Raw genomic sequence first — 23,119 nt, forward strand, 5'->3', positions numbered from 1 at the left:
AGACATATTTACATTTTCTTGACATTTATTTTCAAGTGATGTTTGAAATTTTTTATATATAGCACTGCTAATTTCAACCAACCTACATAATTTAAGACAAAGCAGAACAGGACAGACGTCTGTACATCCCAGAGTCCTTTTAATTTACAATCATGAATTTATGCTCGATGAGAGAACCCGTGGGAATATTATATATTATTTTGTTATTCACAAGTATGTTACATATACAGCAACACATTAAAAATCAGTAAACAAACAAAGAACGATTAAATAAAGAACCAATAATTTCAAAAATTAAAAGTGTACAAAAAATAAATCAATCTTTCATGTTGCTATTTTACCTGACATTCTTTCATTCATAAAAACAAAACTCTTCTTTTGGATAACAACAGTTTACCAGAAAGATCTGTTGGGAAAATATACATCATGTGGTTGTTGATCATGAAACCACTATGTTCTTCTGTAGTCCATCATCTGATCTCTGAAGATCTACACTGGTAAAGATGGTGGCTCGATTACTGTTTCAGACCTCCAGGGCTGATAATAGAACTGTATAAAGTATATTATGCATGATTTCATTCAGTTTTGGCACAGCAGGTTTTAGCTCCGTATTAAAGGTCTCAGATGGTGATGGATTCATCATCTAGTGTCAAAGCTGCTCAGATCCTGGAGAAAATATCAGATGAGCTCTTCTTTACTGGAAAAATCTGCAGGAGTGAAAATACACAGTTTTGTGTGGAATGTGGCATGAATATGGTACTGGGCATGAAATGACATTTTTTTAATAATTCATTAGAAAGTTGCATATAGTAATGCAACGAACACTTTGGATTTGTATAATCTGAAATCTCTCTATCAGTGTAAAGTGTGTAACATCTGACCTGTTTAACTGTTTATCTGTGGGATGTTCTGGACACGACCTGTTGACCTCGAACCATTCATCTATACACCTGGAGGAGCAGAAGATGAGATGATTTCCACACACATATAAATATAGATGAATATAAGTGTATTCTATGCAGTTCATTAAAATTAAATGTTAATGTTGGTTTATCTATAGGTTTACGTCGTGTGTGAATGAATCATAAATAATAAAATACTGTTAATTGAAAGAACACATAGCTCTGAATTTTAAAATAAAATGCATGCAAGTAATGTTCTTAACTATAGTAACAGTAAGCTATGCGAGTTTGTAAAATTTGTTTGTAAATTTTTTTGTTGTTGTTATTTTCAAAATCTTTCATACCAATATTTTATCATTGCGTAAGATGCAAATCTTCACTACTCACAAATACAGGCTGCTGTATTTGATCCATTCTCTGATTTATCCATGTACAGTGTAAGTTGGTAATAAATTGAAAGCAAATGCAGTGGCCTTTTCATTTTTAAATAACAGAGACCTTTTTTGCACTAATATTTCATTTAGCTCTTGGTGATGTCATCGGCAACAGACATAAGGCAGTGTTTATACGGTAAACTGCCTGATGTTTGGGCCAATACATATTGGCCCAAACCAATATTTGGTTTTTTTTTTGCAATATTTTGTTTCCTATGTACAATGTTTCGAAGTATAGGTGAAACTGTTTTAAGAGCTATTGTGTGCAATGCATAATGTTTTTTTGGAAATTTTTGTTCAGTAAATTATATCTATTTGAATTATATTTGATTAACTTGATTCAAACATGCACTACATAAACTATGTAAACTGAAAAAACAACAACCCTGGAAGTCAATGTGTAACTGGCACACTGTGTGTTAGTAAATGTTTCTCACCCTTTGTGGTAGACACAGAGACAGGGCAGTCGAGCGATGGTGTCGCCCTGAACCATGTCATCCAGACATATCGGACACTCACCAGAGTCCTGGGATAAAACATCATCTACAGACAGGTAAACATCACAGCATCAGTTACACAACTAAACAAATGAGCTTTAAAGGGATACTCCACTTTTTTTGGAAATAGGCTCATTTTACCACTCCCCCAGAGTTAAACAGTCGAGTTTTACCGTTTCTAATCCATTCAGCCGATTTTCTGATATTTAGAAGAATATCAGTAACCAGACAGTTTCTGGTCTCATTGACTTCCATAGTAGGAAAAAAATATACTATGGAAGTCAATGAGACCAGAAACTGTCTGGTTACTGATATTCTTCTAAATATCAGAAAATCGGCTGAAGGGATTCGAAAACGGTAAAACTTGACTGTTTAACTCTGGGTGAGTGGTAAAATGAGCCTATTTTCAAAAAAAGTGGAGTATCCCTTTAAAACAGACAGAAACAAGCCAGTCCAGCATGAAATATGTTTTTTATCAGTGAGAGCTCAGAAATGCAGAAACAGGCCAATGATATACAGTGTGATAGTGGAGGGTTTCTCACCATTATAATAGAGTCTGTGTTTGGAGAAACACATGGGCAAATGAACTTCCATTTCATCCGAGCAGACAAACTTGGAGCAGAAGGGACAGTCGAATCCAACTGAAACAAACCGAACACACAAAACTCATTCTTGACCATTGTCATGTGTGTATGATTTTCTCTACATTATATAGGTCAGCTGAAAGATAACAAAACCTATTTATTTACTTCCTCTCAGTGAACAGCAATCATAAGATTACCCGTCCATAAAAAGCCATTTTGGAAATGTTGTAATTTCGTCAATTTACTGTAATGTGAATTACTGGGTTATCAACACAATATAAGTAATATCTGATGCATAAAATCCACAACACGTGCTCGAGCTGCACATGGCTGTAAAGACGGATTTCAAATGAAGTTCATCGTGATTACACTGAAACAAAGGTCTGATATACTGTAGGGGTGTAACGATACACTCATGTCACGACATACGGTACTATCACAAAACATTTAAGGCAAATTCAAGTTCTGTTTTCTGTTATTAATTAATTAGTTCATATGGTAAAAACATACTGTTGATTAAAATGCTAAATGTGGTATTCGGCTACATCAGGGGTGCTCTCCTGATCCTCAACACACAGGGCAATATGACACCCGAATAAAGCTGGTGTAATCAATTCTGAAGCTGAAAATACAGAATTATGTTAGACACATAATGCTTGCACCGTCACTCACTACATATTTTAAATAATGTACACTGTAAAAAATAAAACCGCAATTTTTACGGTAAAAAAAACGTCAGTTGTTGCCAGAACTTTACCGTCAAATATATATACGGTAGCAACGTTATTGGTTTTACAGCCTTAACTTAAAATTTACAGTAATAAACTGTATTTCATTATCTGATATAATCTTAATTTACCAACCTATTGATGTATTGATATCTGTTTTGTACTATTGTAACACACTGACAACCAACAATCATCACAGGAATGATGAGTCACATGATCAATCAAAGTTCATCACAAACAGCTCTTCTGCAAGAAAGTTAATAAATATTGTTGGTTTAAATAAAAAAAGTAAGTAACCTGGTTGCCTTAAAATTTTAAGTTCATTGAAATGGAAAAAGTGAGTTAATACAACGAAGGAGAATGATTTAACCATCAGAAACTCAAAATTATATGTTATCTGAACTAAATAAATTATTTAAGTTGATTTGACAAAAGAAAAAATGTTGCGATTACTAATCATGAAAAGATTTTTTTACAGTGAAACACCATCAGGGTAACACACATGAAATTTAAAATAAATGCAATAAATATTAATTTAAAATGTAACATACATCCCTAATGTACACAAAAAATAAGAAAACTATGAAGAAACAGTTATTTCAACAAAAATACATCAAATGTGAAGTGTCACAGGGAATTGTGGGAATGTCAATTTACGTTTTTTCACTGTAAATTATACAATGAGTTGTTCTTTTTAACTTTCAAAAACCGTATTTTACAGTAAAATTACATTAAATATACCATGAGATCTATCACAGTTATTTACCGTATATAGTACAGAAACTTTCTCTAAACCAATTAACAGTTTTGCACTGCAGCAGTCTTTCACCGTTAAAAATCATGATTATTTTGTACAGTGTGGGCCGATTTTACAGGTAAAATAAGACATTTGGAATTATCAGGACACACATATATTCCCCACTGCATTATTTTACCTAATTTTCAACATTATAGTATAGTTTATTGTCATTAAAAACCCTGTAAACTTTAATTTTTTTTCTCATGCAATACACTCACACTTTCAATAAAGCATTCGTTGGATCTCTTACACAGACTCTGTATAAAAGATTATGTATAAGACCCAATCAACACATCAAAGTAAATATATGCTTATAAATTATGCAACAGAACACAATACAGAGAATTGAGCTAGAAGCCTATTATTAATTATAATGCATTTCTGATGTGCATGCACAAATCTGAGCACTACATGAAAGTACACTTTGTAGAGATTTGCAGCGGTTTTGATGCGTTGAACAGTTTCTTAAGTGAGAAATCATTTATGCATTGACCTGTAAATCACTAACTAGATAAGCAGGCAAATGTTATTATGAGAGTGAGTCTAAACTCTTGTGAGAGCTGGGTTACAACAAACACACATCTTTTGAGGGCATTTAATGATAAAATGCAATCCCTAACCTTAATAACAACTAGTGCCTAACTCTTAACCTAATTCTAACCTTAACCCTAAAACCAAGTCTTAACCCTCAAATAGCCCTTTAGAGAAGACCGAATGTGAGGAATGGACTAAAGTTCCTCTCTAAAATGATCTAAAACTCAAAATGGTACACACACACACACACACACCTGTGTATCATGCACTGACAAAACAAAACACAGGTCAGCTGTGTGATCACGGGAAGCCTCCTTCAGACAATCTATAAGACAGCTGTGTGTGTTTATGTGTTGTAGCCTAGTGAAATCAAGGTCTACAAGGGAACTTTATGCTGATGTTTGGGGTTAAAGGTCGAATTGAAACACATGCCTGAGTTATGATGGCAAAGGTTGCTTAAGGATCACCACTGTCCAACAACAATGTCTAGAGAAGGGCTTTGTATTGACACCAATTTCAATTCACATTCAATTCGCTTTTGATTCACAAGAATGCGATTTGATTTAGTTCTGATCTCGATTTAATATCGATTGATGTGGATATATACTAGATACAGTACATGTACAGTACAGAAAAAAAACTCTCTAAACACTGTAATTATACAGAGTTATATTAAACAATATTAATACTAAAATTATATAAATTATATTTAGTAACCACTTTACAAAATAGTCTCAAATAGAAACTTAAAATAAATAAAATATATATATTTTATCAAGTTAATAATTATTAGGAAAAATTGTTTTGGCAGCATTCATAAAAAAATAACTATTTAAAATACACAGTGAGTGCACTTTACAAAACAAAACTCCCATCAAGTCAGTCATGGAAATAGTCACAGCGTTATTATGATTATTATGGGTAATCTGCATGCAGCAAAAATAGAGGCAGGATTTTCTTTTTTATTGAGTTGAGTCATACAATCAGATAACACCAAAACCTGATACGTTCTTCTTAAGAAAAATAAAACTCTTAAAGGTCAAGTATGTAGTTTCTGAAACGATAGTGACACCTATAACAAAAATAAAAAGCCTTCCACAACCCAAACATCACACGCACAGCTCTTACAGGTGCTTATTAAGGCATGTCAAAGTAAAAGTATAAGGTCCAACATATTAGAAATACTTTTAGCTGTGTTGATATGTGTATATATTAGTAGTCTGACTGACATGTAAATAGGGCTGTCAAACGATTAATCGCGATTAAATGCATCCAAAATAAAAGTTTGTGTTTACATAATATATGTGGGTGCACTGTGTAGAATTATTTTATATATATATAAAAAATAAAAAATATTATTTAAATATAAAATATTTATATTTATATATAAATCTATATACAGTATATACATGAAAATATTTATTAAATATGTACAAGCATGTGTGTGTTATATATATATATATAAATAATTATACACAGTGCACCCACATATACTATGTAAAACAAACTTTTATTTTGGAAGCGATTAATCGCGATTAATCGTTTGACAGCCCTACGTGTAAAGTAACCAATCACAGTTAGTTTTGTTTCGCGTTTAGGGAAAATGTAACGTGTAAAATGTGTGTGTAAAACTCTTGGACGTATTTTAAAGAGTCTATGCTGCAAACTTAGAAAATTCAGCATTTAGTTGATCCAGATCAAATTAATTCGTCACAGTTTTTTTCCTCCATAACATCTTTGTTTTCAGGCGGACTGTTAAAGAACCGACACACACGTCAGATGACGACTTCGAAACTCCTGAAGTTTTTTCCAATTTTGTGTGCCCCATGCATCCCAGACAGCAAACTGACATTGAATCAACGTGGAATCGACGTCTCTCATGACATTGAAACAACGTTGATTTTGCTCATCGAATTAACGTTGAACCAACGTCAGACGCGGCATTCTTCAAAGCTAAATGAAAATCGAAAATTGGTTTGCTTTCATAACGTTGAAACAACGCGTTGATTCAAGTTGATTTTCCGTTAGTTTTGAAAGAATGACGCGTCTGACGTTGGTTCAACGTTAATTCGATGAGCAAAACAATGTCAGATCAACGTTGTTTCGATGTCATATTTCCACGTTGATTCAATGTCAGTTTGCTATCTGGGATCAGACGTTCAGCCAAAGATCCGTCTGAGGTTGAGACTAATGAACTGGAAGATGTTTCATGTTAAAATGCATTCTCTTAACCCAGTTTAATTTTACATTCATGCATTTGGCGGGCGCTTTTATCCAAAGCGACTTACAAGGTACACATTTACACTCTTATCAGTTCTTACTGGTAAGAAGGTTACATACTTAACCTTTACAAATTTGAGTATTTTTAAGAATTGCACCCTGCTCAAGATTTTCGTGAATCTGGCACCAGATCACATATTTTTGCACAGTATTTACTTAACATCATAAAATAAATTAGGCTGGTTAGGCTTAGTAGATTTAGAAGGCAATGCCATGTTAACTGGTCAGCAACAATAATATTTTGGCTGAGTTAACTACAAGCTTTATCCAATTCAGTTTATGCACATTCTGTTTGGGTTATGTAATTATGCAATTGTCTGAATTTTCTCTTTAAAAAAAAAAAAAAAAAAAATCACTTTAAGCTCATTATCTGAACTGATGAGAATATGTTTTACCACACACATCAACACATATTATTGACAGACAACACATGACACACACATGCCTCTTGCACTTTGACCTTTACTCTTTAATCTGACACATAAAGTGCAGAAGAATGTCCCAGTAAATACACCATTTATAGGTTGATTTTCTGAAAAGTAAGTGTCTTTGTTGGGGAAACAAACCAGACATTTCAACCAAATGCTTTTTCATTTCTGTTTGATGCTGCAATTACAATAGCAAAAAAATAATAATAATAATAATGATACTTTATAGGTCAGATTTTGCCTCACAAATCAAAAATCTGGCAACCCAACACTCCCAACACGACTCATAAAGAAGGTTTTGAACAGGAACTATTGCTCGTAAATGTCTTGTTAACAAATATAACTGTCAAATAATGAAAAGCAATGCATTTATACATGACTGATGCTGCAGATTCTCTCACGTCCATGTGTGTTTGTTCGCTCCCTCTGATTCTTATCAATCTGAACTATCAAGAAATTCACCGGACAATTCATTAATGATTTATTTAATATACTCTGTCATTATCAGATTATATTAAATAACCATTGTAACTTAACTTAACACAATAAAGGTTTGATATTTATTGCCACTCAAAGGTCACAAAAATATAACTTTTTATATAATATTATATTTGTCTAATCTTTTTGACCTGACCTTAATCTGAACAGTCAAACCTTTTAGCAAAGTACTGATTTATTTTCATAATTTAGTATGTTTCAAAGTCATTCAGCCAACAATGCTTCATCCTTTTCCATGTTCTCTAATTATTAAATGAGGAAGTCTCTGTGTTTATAGTTACCGTAACAAATCCACAACAACACAACGGTCAGCATTCAGTTCTGCTCTAGATCACACTGTTCAAAACTTGATCCACAGAAACACACACACACACACACCAACGAAACCCGTCAAATATGCCATGAAACATTCAGTCAAGAAAAGGTGGTCTGTTAAAACTTTAAAACCATGTATTAGAAATCTCTCTCTATCCCATATTATAAAATATATATTTAATGACCGTACTATAATAAGCTCCTATAATAGGGTCAATAAGATAAGTTATATTATAATGCATTTGTGATAACACTGGCATATGATACAATAAGCAATTTCACATAATACAAATAATGTACATTATAGTTTGTAAAAGTAAATGCAATGCATTGCATACATGGATTTACTGGCATCATTACACAACTAAGCCTGATGATAAGGTTGATAAACTAGATTATGATAACAATACATACATGACCTTGTGAATGTGATTATAATTAATTCATGATAAAATGTCAACAAGATTCATTAATATATTTTAATGCATAAGACTTTGATTATAAACAAGCAGAATAACCATATTAGGCCAATAAGAAAGAGACAATTGATGGCATTATATACCAAATCATAATCAAAACCAATGGTCAATAAGCTATAACATGGGGTGAATTCAGGTTTACTGAGACCATTTTTGCCATTGAAATGACTGTGAAAAGTGTTCAAATCAACCTGAATTTATCCCTATATCAGCTTGTAATTATGATAAGCTCAAGCATTTAATCATATACGGTCAAAAAGATTAATATAATAATGCTTATGAATATTGGCATTTGTGCATACATTATATATAGCCTATCTCACGTATTGATATTCATTATAATATATATATATTTTTAATCATACGTGTTATTTGAGTGATATAATCGCAGCTCTTACCGCCCAGCATGTGAGGCGTCAGGTGTGCAGGTAAAGAGCCGATCATCAGTGTCCTCTGCCCGTCAGTCTCATCATCTCTCCGGCCGCTGGTGGGTATAATCGCGCTCTGGATGAATGAGCCGGGTGTGTGTGATGAATACTGGACCCGTTCCCCGATCTGACCCGTCGACCCGCCCGCGTAATAGCGCAACACCGCAGCTCGCGCGCTCCCGCTGTTCACATCGGACCCGGAGTAAGACCTGACCCGGATACCCGCTGACGGACTGCTCTGTTTCTGACCCATACTTTATAATAGGCTATCGGTCATTAAAACTCCTAGAAACCACGAACTGAACCTGCAGCCTCGAAATATCGAAGGAGGAAACGCAAAATATGCATTAAACGCTCAATAGAGCGAAGCCCAGACAACTTTTCCCACTTCTGAGTAACTCCAGTCGAGCACACCGCACACTAACACAAACACAGTGATGTCAGGATCACGTGATTCACCGCTGCTTCCTCCTTTTTCTCTGCTCATTTGAAGCTATTATAACATTTCAATGAAATATGCTCACCTTCTTCTCCAACATGCAGGAACCCAGAATTGAAATATGTTATTAGGCTACGTAACTTTATTTCAAAATTTCTAGAAATCTTTGCTGATCTTTCCAGATTGAGAATCTGAGCATATACAACTCCCTTGCAAGATAGCGTTTTTTTTCTAATAATAGGCTATTGTAGAGTAAATGCTAAATTCTAAAACCGATTTGTCATATTACTATTTTCTACTCAGCGTATAGTCATTAAAGGAGTAGTTCACTTTTAAAAAAACTTTTGCTGATAATTTACTCACCCCCATGTCATCCAAGATGTCCATGTCATTCTTTCTTCAGTCGAAAAGAAATGAAGGTTTTTGATGAAAACATTCCAGGATTTTTCTCTATATAATGGACTTCAATGGGGACCAAACGGCTCGAGGTCCAAAAGACAGTTTCAGTGCAAACTGTTCAAAGTGCCTTAAACGATTCCAGACGATGAATAAAGGTCTTATCAAGCGAAACGATCGCTCATTTAAAAAAAAAAAAAGATTTGTTCATTTTGATAAACGAGTTCGAACAGGAGAGTCGCGAACGCTCATCACAGAACAGGGCGAGCATTTGTGCTTATAAAACTTAAACTTTTTCATTTATTTTTTAAATGAGTAATCGTTTCGCTAGATAAGACCGTTAGTCATCGTCTGGAATCGTTTAAAGTCCTTTGAAGCTGCACTGAAACTCTCATATGGACCTTGAACCGTTTGGTCCCCATTGAAGTCCATTATATGGAGAAAATCCTGGAATGTTTTCATCAAAAACCTTAATTTCTTTCCGACTGAAGAAAGAAAGACATGGACATCTTGGATGACATGGGGGTGAGTAAATTATCAGCAAAAGTTTTTTTTAAAAGTGAACTACTCCTTTAAAGCTTTGCCTACTTCAATTACTGACTTCATGGGTAAATTGAAACTTGCAACCCCATTCACATCTCATAACATACAAAGTCTAATATTTAATGTCAAAATGTGTCATCATGTGTTCTGGAGAAGTTTACAGCTTATACTGTATGTGTTGGAAAAACAGTGATCGAATAATTATGAAAACACAGCTAAGAAATACAAAATACACTCATAAGGTTCAAATTTAATTGCTGAATTTTAGGTTACAGTACATGCTGACCCAAACAAGTTTTACTCCAGTTTAATTCTAAATGACTCTAAACAACAGGTTGATCAATATTCATCTAAATCAATGACAATATTTCCAATTACCACATTGTAAGATTTGAACAATGTTCTGAGAAATTAAATTAGTTATAAAGGTGACTCAAAATATCATCCACAAATGGATTTACACACCTAAAGGAGTGAGTAAATACATAAATATTAATAAAATGGTCAAATAAACAATAATTAATAAATAATATAAATAATTAAAATAAAACAGAAATCACAAATCCAGTACAGAACTGTTACACAAGTACATAAAGACAAAAATAATATATTTAAACAAACATATACATTTTATTGTTGAGCAAAATTATCTCTGAAGACTTTTGGACAAACAAAACCAAATAAAAATCACAATCTGGTACAGAGAGAGCGTTAACGGTTACATAACTACATAAAGACAGTCAGAAAAACAGCAGCTTTGATCTCAGCAACACACTCCCGTATAATGTTGGTGTGACTTCATCTCTACGCTCGACGTGTGCAGGAAGACACTATGGAAGCAGAAGACGGAGGAGGATCACATTCACGTACAGTATGTCCTGGTGCAGTCATCATGATGAGATATGAGACAGCGGAGTGATAAACGATGCTTTAAAGAGGTCACGTGACCATGAACCGCAGTGACATCACTCAGCTGATAATCACTCTTCAAAATAAAGGTTCCAGGGATTCACAGGAACATTCCAAAAAGAACTTTTCATTCTCTAATTCTTAAAAAAGAGCATTCTGGGAAGTTCTGGTGAATTAAATACGTAATAATTTGCCTAATCAACGTTTTAAAGAAGTACATAGCCACTCGAGAACCCTATGAGGCCCAAAATAAAAAGGTTCTTGATAAGAAGTGGATTCAGATGCGCTGAAGAACCTTTATTTTAAGAGAGTGAAACAGAACTTGTTTTCTTGAATTGGATACACAGTTTTATCTTTGTCTGGTTAAGCCTTAAAGGAGTAGTTCACTTTAAAAAAACTTTTGCTGATAATTTACTCACCCCCATGTCATCCAAGATATCCACGTCTTTCTTTCTTCAGTCGAAAATAAATTAAGGTGTTTGATGAAAACATTTCAGGATTTTTCTCTATATAATGGACTTCAATGGGGACCAAACGGTTCAAGGTCCAAATGACAGTTTCAGTGCTGCTTCAAAGGGCTTTAAACGATTCCAGACGACGAATAAGGGTCTTATCAAGGGTCATGACTCGAAAAAAGATTCGTTCATTTTGATGAACGAGTTCGAACAGGAGAGTCACGAACGTTCATCACAGAACAGAACAGGGCGAGCATTTGAGCTTATAAAACTTAAACTTTGTTATTTATTTATTAAATGAGCGATCGTTTCGCTTGATAAGACCCTTATTCATCGTCTGGTGTCGTTTAAAGCTGCACTGAAACTCTCATATGGACCTTGAACCGTTTGGTCCCCATTGAAGTCCATTATATGGAGAAAATCCTGGAATGTTTTCATCAAAAACCTTAATTTCTTTCCGACTGAAGAAAGAAAGACATGGACATCTTGGATGACATGGGGGTGAGTAAATTATCAGCAGAAGTTTTTTTTTAAAAGTGAACTACTCCTTTAACTCAGAGGACTAGATATAATATGTTGATTAATACAATCAAAAGACAATCAAGGCAAAGAGAGGATTAAAATAAGAGCGTTGTTAGACACACACAATAACCTCATCAACTCTTCCTCAGCGATTATCAGACTTCTGATCTGATCCTTGACCACAGATGCTTTGTATGCGCTTGCAATCAGCTTTGGTTATTTTGTCATTTAGAAGTGATTTAAAGTACATTTCAATACAAGCACAATCCCACAGACATGAGTCTCATTCAAGGGTACAACAGATCCACAATCGACATCTAAGATTCTCCACGGCCAACATGAAATCAAAATCGAGCCTAATTACTTTAATATTGCATGTTCCTGGCGGATTAATTGGTGCACGTTATTCCCACCAAAAAGACTTTTCTTATGACGTAATCTTTAATTATTCAACTTGAGCATGTTCGTAAGGGCTGCACACGACTCTATTTTGCAGTATATATGTTAATTTTGTGTGTTGCATGGAATATCCCAATCAATGATATTCAACATTTATTAAAATATGGGACTATATCCCATAATGCAATGCATTTACCTTCCATTTTCAATTTGATTATGAATAGGAATGCAATAAAAATACAATTTTGATCAGGCTATGAAGAACTAAGGTGTTTTTACCACACGATTGGATTCAAAACATCCGTATTTTTGAAGATGACAACAGCACGCCACTCGCTGAATTAAACATGCAACGTAATCATGTGACAACAATCCAGCATTATTCTATTCTGAACATATTTACTACCTTATGATCTTTACGTTACTCCAGTCACATGATGGGTTAGGGAGATTTCAAATAAATAAAGAGAGAGCTGAGAATGAGATAATTGTTTTCATCTCTGCTTGAATGTGATTAGAGTTATCATGACATGACAGATATTGACATATAGATCAAAACAACATGATCATTTGAGTTAAAATCAGGGTGCAGGAAAAGCAGTCCGGATATTAAAGGGTGTAATGATGCAGTGTGTGTGTGTGTGTGTGTGTGTGTGTAAGGGGAAGAGCCAGTGAGTAAGGTTACGAGAGCAGGGCTTGATGCAGAGACTGAGCCTCATTATTGCTGGCTCACGCCCATCTGCTGGTGGTCTGGCTCTGGTTCCTCCTCCACGTCTGCATGATACTGATCGAATGTGTCGTCATCGATATCTGGAAGACCCAGGAGCTGCAGGACAGAATCAAACCAGAACAGAATAGAATGTTTAGATGCAACATGCATTCCATTAGAAGGTTGGTTTAAACATATTCAAAACATATTTTACTGAAGCCTTAGTCTTACACTTCCTATTTGAGCCGAAGCAGATGCATGAGCAAAGTTAAAGGAGTAGTTCACTTTTAAAAAAACTTTTGCTGATAATTTACTCACCCCCATGTCATCCAAGATGTCCATGTCTTTCTTTCTTCAGTCGAAAAGAAATTAAGATTTTTGATGAAAACATTCCAGGATTTTCTCCATATAATGGACTTCAATGGGGTCCAAACGGTTCATGGTCCAAATGAGAGATTCAGTGCAAACTACAAACTGTTCAAAGGGCTTTAAACGATTCCAGACAATGAATAAGGGTCTTATCTAGGATCATAGGAGTCATGACTCGAAGAAAGTTCATTTTGATGAATGAGTTCAAACAGAAGAGTTTGAACACTCATCACAGAACAGAGCAACGCGAGCATTTGTGTTTATAAAACTTAAACTTTTTGATTTATTTTTTTAATGAGCGATCGTTTCGCTAGATAAGACCCTTATTCATCGTCTGGAATCGTTTAAAGCCCTTTGAAGCTGCACTAAAACTGTCATTTGGACCTTGAACCGTTTGGACCCCATTGAAGTCCATTATATGGAGAAAATGCTGGAATGTTTTCATCAAAAACCTTAATTTCTTTCCGACTGAAGAAAGAAAGACATGGACATCTTGGATGACATGGGGGTGAGTAAATTATCAGCAAAAGTTTTTTTAAAAGTGAGCTACTCCTTTAATTCAGGGCCGAGTGTAAAGCCTAACATGATTGGTTGTAGCGAGAACGTGCTATGATTGGTCAGCTCAATGTGGCCGTTATCTAATTGGCTTGAGGTAACAGCTTTTGTACCTTTTGATAACACACTGGATAGATACTATTACAAACATTATGGATTCATTTTCATTAGTTATGTAATGTAAGTGTATTTTCTAATGTATTACTGTAATTATTTTAACAACAAGGCTGAAATGTATCTTGCATTGTTTGCTGTTGAATTAATTGATTGTTAAAAGTACTAAATTAAAAGGTCACTGTTGTGTTTCGATGATTAAACCAAATGTTCACATTACAGATTACAATAATCTTGTGTTTGAAACTGATTATGTGGACTAAAATGTGTGTAACTGTAATGAAAGCATGGGATCAGGTTTTGAAAGAATGACTTCAAAACTACAAGTATGACCAGTTTGGAATTTTTTTTTTACTAAAATTTAAAGCTTACATGTGAAAACAGTACTAAAGCGAATAAAAAAACAGTAAAATATTGAGTTCTACCTGGCTGAATATGTGAATAATGTGGAGCGAGAGAGACTTACAGGCCTGAAGGATCTGAAGACTTTGTCCAGCACCTCCAGCAGTGTTTTCTTCCCGCAGGACGAGATGTAGTCCTGCGCCAACTGCAGGAACGGTAGACAGTCCTCGCTCTCACTCCACACGTGCTGAAAACACACACACGATTAGATTCAACACTTCATTTCACCAGCAGTTTCAATGTGGTCCAAATATTTCACTCATAACTACATTTAACATTTTATAGTTGAGACAGATGTTTATTTATTCAACCATATTTCAATCCTGATAGTGTTTATATATATATATATATTTATATATTGTATTTATTGTATTTATTTATTTCTTCGGTCAGTCATTTAGAAATCATGTCATAAATCATGTAACACAAAAAAGAGAGAGAAAAAAAATAAAAATAAAAAAAATATATATATATATATATATATATATATATCTGCAAATTCACTTTGTATAAAAAGCATCTGCCAAATGCATGAATCTAATTTTTATATTCATTATCCTTTGGAAAATCAGACTACAAATATGCAAATATACAAACTCCCTGGTATATTTATTCCTGGATTTATTAAATAGGTATCAAGGAATTCTCTGAACTCAAAGTTGAGCTTCATGCAGAGAATCTGGGACACTAAAACTCTTTGTCCCGTTATAATTATCCGAGCGAGAGGGACCATTTTTCAGTAGATGGCCCAAATAATCTTCTCCTCCCAAACTGCATTTGAGAAAAATATCTAATGAGGAAACAGAATCGGATTCGAACACAATTCAATAGACCATAGAGTTCGGTTAGTAAAAGTCAAATGAATTGTGTTATACGATACATTTCTGTTGTTCAGTGTTTGTTTACTGATACTGGCACTCTGAATATCCCAGAGAGCAATAACAAAGAAAAGTTTGTGCTGTTATAACTAAGATAGATCAATGTTTTGTGTGTTGAATGCGGCACACTTCATGAAAAATGATGTAAGGCCAGTTTCAGGGCTCTGGATTGCAGATTTGAGAACAAGGACATGACACACAACACATCATCATCATCATCATAATCTCTCAACTCAACTATTTCAATCATAGGTTTCTCTGGACTCCACAAAGCTGTTAATTCATGTCAGTTTGAGGCTAACATCTATATGCATGTCCTAGAAAAATTAAAAGTTTATAATAGTTCTTCTAATGCTCAACTAAGGCTATTAATATGATTTCAGAGATTATTTATGCATCATGATCTGTCAGAGGAACAGAGAGGAAAACCTCCTAACCCTATCCAAACCAGAGTTAGATTCACTTACAGACATTCTTATAATGTTAAAATGTCTTTTTTAATATTTAATTTTAAAATCAACATTAGTAACTAATCAAAAATTAAAAAAGCTCACCAGAATGTAACCAAACAAAATGGGTAACACTTAACAATAAGGTTAATTAATATTAGGGCTGTCAAACGATTAATCGTGATTAATCGCATCCAAAATAAAAGTTTGTATTTACATAATATATGTGGGTACACTGTGCATAATTATATATATATATAAATACACACATATGCTTGTATGCATTTAAGAAATATTTTCATGTATATACTGTATATAGATTTATATATAATTTATATTATATATAAATATAAATATTTTATACATAAATAATATTTTTTTTCTTAAATATACAGTACATGCATGTGTGTGTATCTATAAATACAAAATAATTATACACAGTGCACCCACATATATTATGTAAACACAAACTTTTATTTTGGATGCGATTAATCGTTTGACAGCCCTAATTAATACATTAACTAACAATGAGCAATACATTTTTTACAGTATATTAAAAATACGACATCTGTCAGCTCAGGTCCAATATACTGTATAATATTAACAGATACAACTTTTGAGCATGCATTAGTAAATGTTTAAATGAACATAAACTAATATTACTAAAAAAAAAAGTATTTTTGTGTGTGTTAGTTCACATTAACTGATGTTGTAAACTAATGTTAACAAATGAAACCTTATTGTAAATGCAAGCTTGCTAAAACAACGTAGAACAGCTATTTGGAAATTGGTTATAAATCCCCGCACAGCACTTTTATAGTCTGAGGCCACGAGCAAAAATGCTTCTTTTTGCATCCTTTAGTATTTCATTATATATTTTAATAGCATCATAACCAGTGAAAATTCAAACCGAAAAATTGCATGCACTAACGTACTTATTTTATAAGTGATATGCATGCACAATTACTGATTTTACACCATTTAAAGAAAAAAAAAGACAAAGAAAATACTGGTTATATCTAAGTTTAAATAGACAACAACCCCAGATTTTTAAATGTAAAAAAAAAAAAAATTATTTTTATCTATTAATAATGTAAAATCTCCCTCTCTCTCACACACACACTTTCCCTCTCTCTCTCTCTCGGTGACCCTGCTGATGGTGGTATTGATCAGTCTGAGTAATAAGAGCCGTGTCCTGCTGCTGCATGAGCTGTGGGACTGCAGGGTGATGCGGTCGTCTCAACATGTGCATGTGCTGTGATGTCAGGGAAACTACAGTAAACTGTTGTGCTTCATGCAATAACAGAAAGCAAACACGTATCCAACAGACATGTGCAAGGGGAGCATGAATGCAAATGCAGCATGTGTTTATACTTCATCACTACACCAAAAAAAACAGAGCATTTCCGCACTATATCGCTCAATGACAGGGAACTGTGCAGCTTTAGACTTCTGTGCCGATAAAACACATTAACACACACCTCATGGCCCTGAAATGGAGCTGATGCAATACCTGTCTGGCCAGAACATATGCATCAGTCTACACACTGCATATTACATTTATAAAAATGAAACTGTTGGAAGATGCATCCTACAACCTTATAGCATCCAACAAATCCAGCCAGGCATGTAGAGAAAGCACTGCAGTCAACAACAATGACATCATTTCATTGTCTTTCCGATAAAGGCCTTAAAACACATGCAAAAAAATAAAAATAAAAAAAGTATATCGGCAATATATAATATACAGGCGTGACTCCAATAAACAGGCCTGTGTCTAATAACATGCGAATACCATAGTAGCATGTGCAGAAACCGTGGTAGTTTTAATAATTGAGCCAAGAGACTGTTTTTAGATTATAACACACACACTCACTCGGGCGCGCGCACAGCTCCCCCTCCGCCCGAGGATATTTCTCGATTATGTCATACTTACAAAATTGTCGGTTCCTCCGGTGAGATTGTCCGGGCAGAGCACGTAGAACGAGATCCCGGGCTCGGCGTAGAAGTCCAGCCGCCTCTCGTCCACGTCCTCGGCGAAGATCAGGTCGAAGGGGTTCCCGGAGCACCATTTCTCCGCGGTGTCCACCAGCTCTTTAAACTCCATCCTGATGATGCTGATGCTGCGGATGCTGAGCTCTAACGCTGCGTCGTCATGGTGATAGAGAGAGAGGATTCGTGTTAGCTGAGGTCTCACTGTCTCATATCGGCCTGTACTCGAGTGTTCCTGAACTGGACCTGAAGGACCGGACCCGGTTCAGCCCGCCTGTGCGGAGAACAACGCCTGTCCTCTAGCAGGATGACGTCACATGACAACACATGCGCCCTCGTCATCATCTGCATAAGAGACCATCTCCAAAGAGACACCCGTTTCCTCAACTGCTCAAACTTACTACATATATTTAATAACAATATCTCTTTGATGCTTTTAGGAAATATTAATTAATTTTAACAACAATAACATTTCAAAGAAATGTAGGCCTATACGCCTACGCAATTTATATTTTAAACAAAAAATTGTTTATGAGTTTAAATAATTTAAGAGTAATTCTTTAAATGAATTTATATATTACATCAAAGATATTGGCATTGTAGGTTGTATCTATTGTGCTCCACTAGAGGACGCCCTTAGTGCAGTGTTTGGAGCAGTGGGATAACAGAACGAAAAATTTAAACGTAACAATTATACATAAACAATTATAAAATTTTCAATTATATTACATTTTAAGAACATTCATTTTTTTCGTTTTGTCTTAAGAACAATCTTGTGGGAAAATATAAGAACATTCACGTAATGTTGTGGTGAATACAAAATATTCTCATCCTTTTTTTCCCACGAAAATAATGCTAAAAACATATCTGTTAAGAATAATTCTATTTTTAAGAATAGCTAGTGCATAATGACAACAAGCGCAATACTCTCGTCATGCAGTTTTGTCTGTTATTGCAAAAATGAATTTAAATATAGAGTATAATTGCGAAAATAAGCTACTATGTTAACCTCCCTACAAATGATTAATTATATAAGATAAATATCTGGAAATAAAGCGAAATATCTGAGAAATAAGAGTAAACCCAAAAAAGTAAGTAGAATAAGTTAAGCCCGTCTAGAGAGGTAACTTAGTATGTGTGTGTGTGTTCATGTTTTTATTACATTGTGTGGACCAAATGTCCCCACAAGTAGTAAAACCTGAAATCACCTACATTGTGGGGTCCAGCCAGAGGTCCCCATGAGGAAAACAGCGTATAAAAAATGTAAAAATGAGAAACAGAATGTTTCCTGTGGTTTAGGGATAGGGGCAGGGTAGGGGGATAGAATATACAGTTTGTTTGTACAGTATAAAAACCATTACGCCTATGAAAGTCCCCACAAAGATGTGTGCACCTGATTGTGTGTGTGTGTGTGTGTGTGTTTGAACTGCAGTGACCCTCATTCAGGGCACCGGAGGGGGCGGGCGAGATCTCATCAGATCTCCGAGCTCGAGCGGCTCCTCATTCTCCTGTCGGCCGGTGTTTTGTGTGTTTCTGTGTCTGTAGATTCATATCTGTTGGATATGAGGGATCGTGCGTGTTTCTTTTAATCGCGTTTGTCTGGATGAACTAATGGAGTGACCGCAGAAGCGCGGCTCTGCGCGGATCACCGGAGCCCGTTATCCCGGACAGACCCGCTTTGTTCGGCTAATAATAAACGAATCGCGTCTACTATTAAAATGAACGACACAGAGAAAGAGAATAAATCTGATGAAGACTCGGAGTCTCTGGAGGAAGAGGAGGTTGACCCGAGGGTTCAGGTAGCTACAGAGCAACACAAATCATTTCGACTGATACTGATACATCTGAGAATTCACATAAAGCGGATTAACGAAACTCGACTGCTGTTTGACTGTATTCATATGTTATATATGTCGATTTTCAGAAGTCATTCCTGTTTAACCTTCCCGAAACCAGAACTGAAGTTAGACTGGGTCAAACTCTTTCTGGATTAAAGCTCGATCAGATCACACATAAATTCGTCAGATTCATTAGTCTATTATAGGCTATGCACCGATAATCCGATCAGTTGGTTCAGATTGTTCAACAGATGGTGTTTGATTCGATCAGGGGAACCCCATTGTGACATCATCTCTTATATTCTGTTACATTGTTTCTTTTGTTTGTTACATTGAGGAACCGCGTTGACATCCAGATACATATGTTTACTTTGACGTCATATTTAGAATTCGGTTTCCTTTTGAAAGGAAACGGTTAAGTTCACGTGCACTGCATGCAGAATCAAGCCTCGCTTATGAAGTGTTAGATTCCTTTTAGAATTATGTTTTTTTTATTGGTTAGAATACGATCTACATGACCCATAAAAAGTATTTGGACACACTGCTATATTGTTTGACATAGCATTCAAAACGTTTGCACTAGCCTTATACTAAAATCTCCAAAACATCACAAACAAATTTTCTGTAAAGCATGTTTTTTGTGTATTTTTTTTTACACACTATCAATTGTTTTATCATTTGAAATGTTTTAGTTCTTTCCCAGCAAGCAATAGTCTTCATTTCACCGTCAACTACAGACCATGTAGTCCGGCTCGGCTGTACTTATATGCAAAATAACCTTGAATTTAGTTACATGTGGTTTTTGCCAAAATAACTTTCATGTAAGCACATTAAACAGTGATGTGTTTGGTTTCAATTCCTCACTTACTTAATTTCTTTATAATTGATAACTAGTTTATTCTTGGGCTTAGATTTTTGCATGGTTTTAGTCTAAATGTCTGTTGGGCGTTAGACGTCTTTTAAACACAAAATTGCTTGCTGGGGTTCTTTACAGTAAATTACACTTTTAAATGCATTTTAAAATGAATAATTTCTCTTGATAAGAATTTTCTGCAAAGAACCATGAAAAACCTTTATGTAAGACGAGGTGTGCTAGCTGAACTGGTTTTTCATCCTCCACCCATGAAAGAAAATAATCCCGAAATGAAAACAGCAGTGTGAAACATCTGTGTGTCATCAACGTGTAGCTAACATGGGAGGAAAAACATACATAAGAGCTTCGTTTCAGTGTTGGGTTACTTGAAGAACACTTTCCAGATGTGGCTGGCATTGCAATAGACATCTAACTGCGATCTGGCTTTATCTCTTCACCAGGGCGAGCTAGAGAAACTGAATCAGTCTACCGATAACATCAACAGATGGGAGACCGAACTGGAGGTAAGGTTCACATGCCTGCTTTCTGCTGTCACTGTTTTTGCTGGAAATGGTTGCAGGCTGAATTCCAAAGACATGTCTAAAAGCCCAGCACCCTCCCCCCTCCGGCGCGCACCAATAGGACGTTTCCTTCACGCGACTGACACCCTTTTAATCCACTGAGCAGACAGAGGAAATCTCTTCCATCCAAATCTGGAATTCCTGCTCTGAAAGCCACGGGCCACAACAGATAGAGGAGTAGTTAGGAACATATACTTCCTCGTTTCATTCCAAACCCCAATGACTAACTTTCTCCTGTGGAACACAAAAGGAGATACTAATAGTAAATTGCCAGTTGCTAAATTGGAACGGCTGATGTATGATTACATTTTTTAATTGGAACGGCTGATGTATGATTTAATTTTTTAATACACCCTTACTAGAAAATAATGAGCTGGTACCACGTTAAAGGTAAGGTGCCGAGTAACAATTACATTGTAGTCCAAAATATTTAAAATATTACCGTGGTATACTACCATGGTTAAAAAAAAAACATTTGTTAGTGTATGAAATAATGAGCAAAATGCAGTCATAATCTATGTGTCAGGCCTTGTGCAGGATGTAGAAGACGAGGACAAAAGGAACTCAAAGTAGATGCTTTATTAGCAAAGTTAAACTTTACAGAAATGAAAAGGGAAAACACTCCAGCGATTCAAATCACACAAGTATACATAGACAAGTATACATATGTATAGACGAGTATACATAGATGAGTATACATAGACGAGTATACATGTATAGACAAGTATATATAGACAAGTAAACATAGACAAGTATACATAGACAAGTATACATAAGTATAGACAAGTATACATAGACGACATAGGCGAGTATACATACCCGAGCATACATAGATGAGTATACATAGACGAGTATACATAAGTATAGACGAGTATACATAGACGAGTATACATAAGTATAGACGAGTATACATAGACGAGAATACATAGACAAGTATACCTGGATGAGTATACATAGACGAGTATACATAAGTATAGACGAGTATACATAGACAACTATACATAAGTATAGTGAGTATACATAGATGAGTATACATAGACACATAGACAAGTATACATCAGTATACATAGTCGAGTATACATAGACGACTATACATAGACAAGTTTACACAGACGAGTATACAAAGACGAGTATACATAGACAAGTATACATAAGTATAGACGAGTATACATAGACGAGTATACATAGACAAGTCTACATAGACGAGTATACAAAGACAAGTATACATAGACAAGTATACATAGACAAGTATACATAAGTATAGACGAGTATACATAAGTACAGACGAGTATACATAGACAAATATACATAAGTATAGATGAGTATACATAGACAAACATACATAAGTATAGATGAGTATACATAGACAAATATACATAGACAAGTATACATTAGTATAGATGAGTATACATAAGTATAGACGAGTATACATAGACAAATATACATAAGTATAGATGAGTATACATAGACGAGTATACTTAGACAAGTATACATAGACGAGTGTACATAGATGAGTATACTTAGACGAGTATACATAGACGAGTATACATAGATGAGTATACATAGACAAGTATACATAAGTACAGACGAGTACACATAAACGAGTATACATAGACAAGTATACATTGACGACGACGACCAACAAATACAAACTGAACTGAAACAAACTAAATACAGAGACTGATGAACACTAACGAGGTGAAGACAGGTGAAACAGATGACGGGCAGGTGTGTAAACGAGGGATGCTGGGAAGTGTAGTTCTCTGAAAGAGAAACTGATAGAGAAACAAAGATAGACTGGTGCAGACGA

General features: G+C 35.0%; 4 protein-coding genes across 4 annotated transcripts in view; 1 reads left to right on the forward strand and 3 right to left on the reverse strand.

The window, feature by feature from the left end:
• Window positions 1-122: 122 nt before the first annotated feature.
• On the reverse strand, window positions 123-9,349 carry znrf2a (zinc and ring finger 2a). Its single transcript, XM_039678488.2, has 5 exons — window positions 8,877-9,349; window positions 2,376-2,474; window positions 1,774-1,879; window positions 882-950; window positions 123-707 (listed from the first exon to the last, which is right to left on the reverse strand). Exons 1-5 carry the CDS (start codon window positions 9,157-9,159, stop codon window positions 695-697), a joined length of 570 nt encoding a protein of 189 aa, XP_039534422.2. The 5' UTR covers window positions 9,160-9,349; the 3' UTR covers window positions 123-694.
• Window positions 9,350-10,514: 1,165 nt separating this feature from the next.
• mturn (maturin, neural progenitor differentiation regulator homolog (Xenopus)) overlaps window positions 10,515-23,119 on the reverse strand; it is a 26,778-nt gene continuing 14,173 nt past the window's right edge. The window contains exons 3-5 of the mRNA XM_039678493.2: window positions 17,982-18,190; window positions 14,783-14,905; window positions 10,515-13,395 (exon numbers count right to left, since the gene is read on the reverse strand). Coding sequence (XP_039534427.2) covers window positions 13,288-13,395; window positions 14,783-14,905; window positions 17,982-18,190 — 440 coding nt within the window. The 3' untranslated portion in view covers window positions 10,515-13,287. The remainder of the gene's footprint in view (window positions 13,396-14,782; window positions 14,906-17,981; window positions 18,191-23,119) is intronic.
• sh3bp5a (SH3-domain binding protein 5a (BTK-associated)) overlaps window positions 19,477-23,119 on the forward strand; it is a 21,467-nt gene continuing 17,824 nt past the window's right edge. Inside the window, exons 1-2 of the mRNA XM_039678444.2 lie at window positions 19,477-19,836; window positions 21,190-21,252. Of these exons, the coding sequence (XP_039534378.2) occupies window positions 19,756-19,836; window positions 21,190-21,252 (144 nt within the window). The 5' untranslated portion in view covers window positions 19,477-19,755. The remainder of the gene's footprint in view (window positions 19,837-21,189; window positions 21,253-23,119) is intronic.
• LOC148970855 (uncharacterized) overlaps window positions 21,874-23,119 on the reverse strand; it is a gene marked incomplete at its 5' end in the record, with an annotated part of 7,118 nt that continues 5,872 nt past the window's right edge. Inside the window, one exon of the mRNA XM_089123138.1 lies at window positions 21,874-23,119. This exon is cut by the window's right edge and continues 3,379 nt beyond it.

The sequence above is a fragment of the Pimephales promelas genome, chromosome 18 (genome assembly GCF_988280905.1).
Source record: "Pimephales promelas chromosome 18, fPimPro1.hap1.1, whole genome shotgun sequence".
In the NCBI taxonomy this organism is placed as follows: Eukaryota; Metazoa; Chordata; class Actinopteri; order Cypriniformes; family Leuciscidae; genus Pimephales; species Pimephales promelas.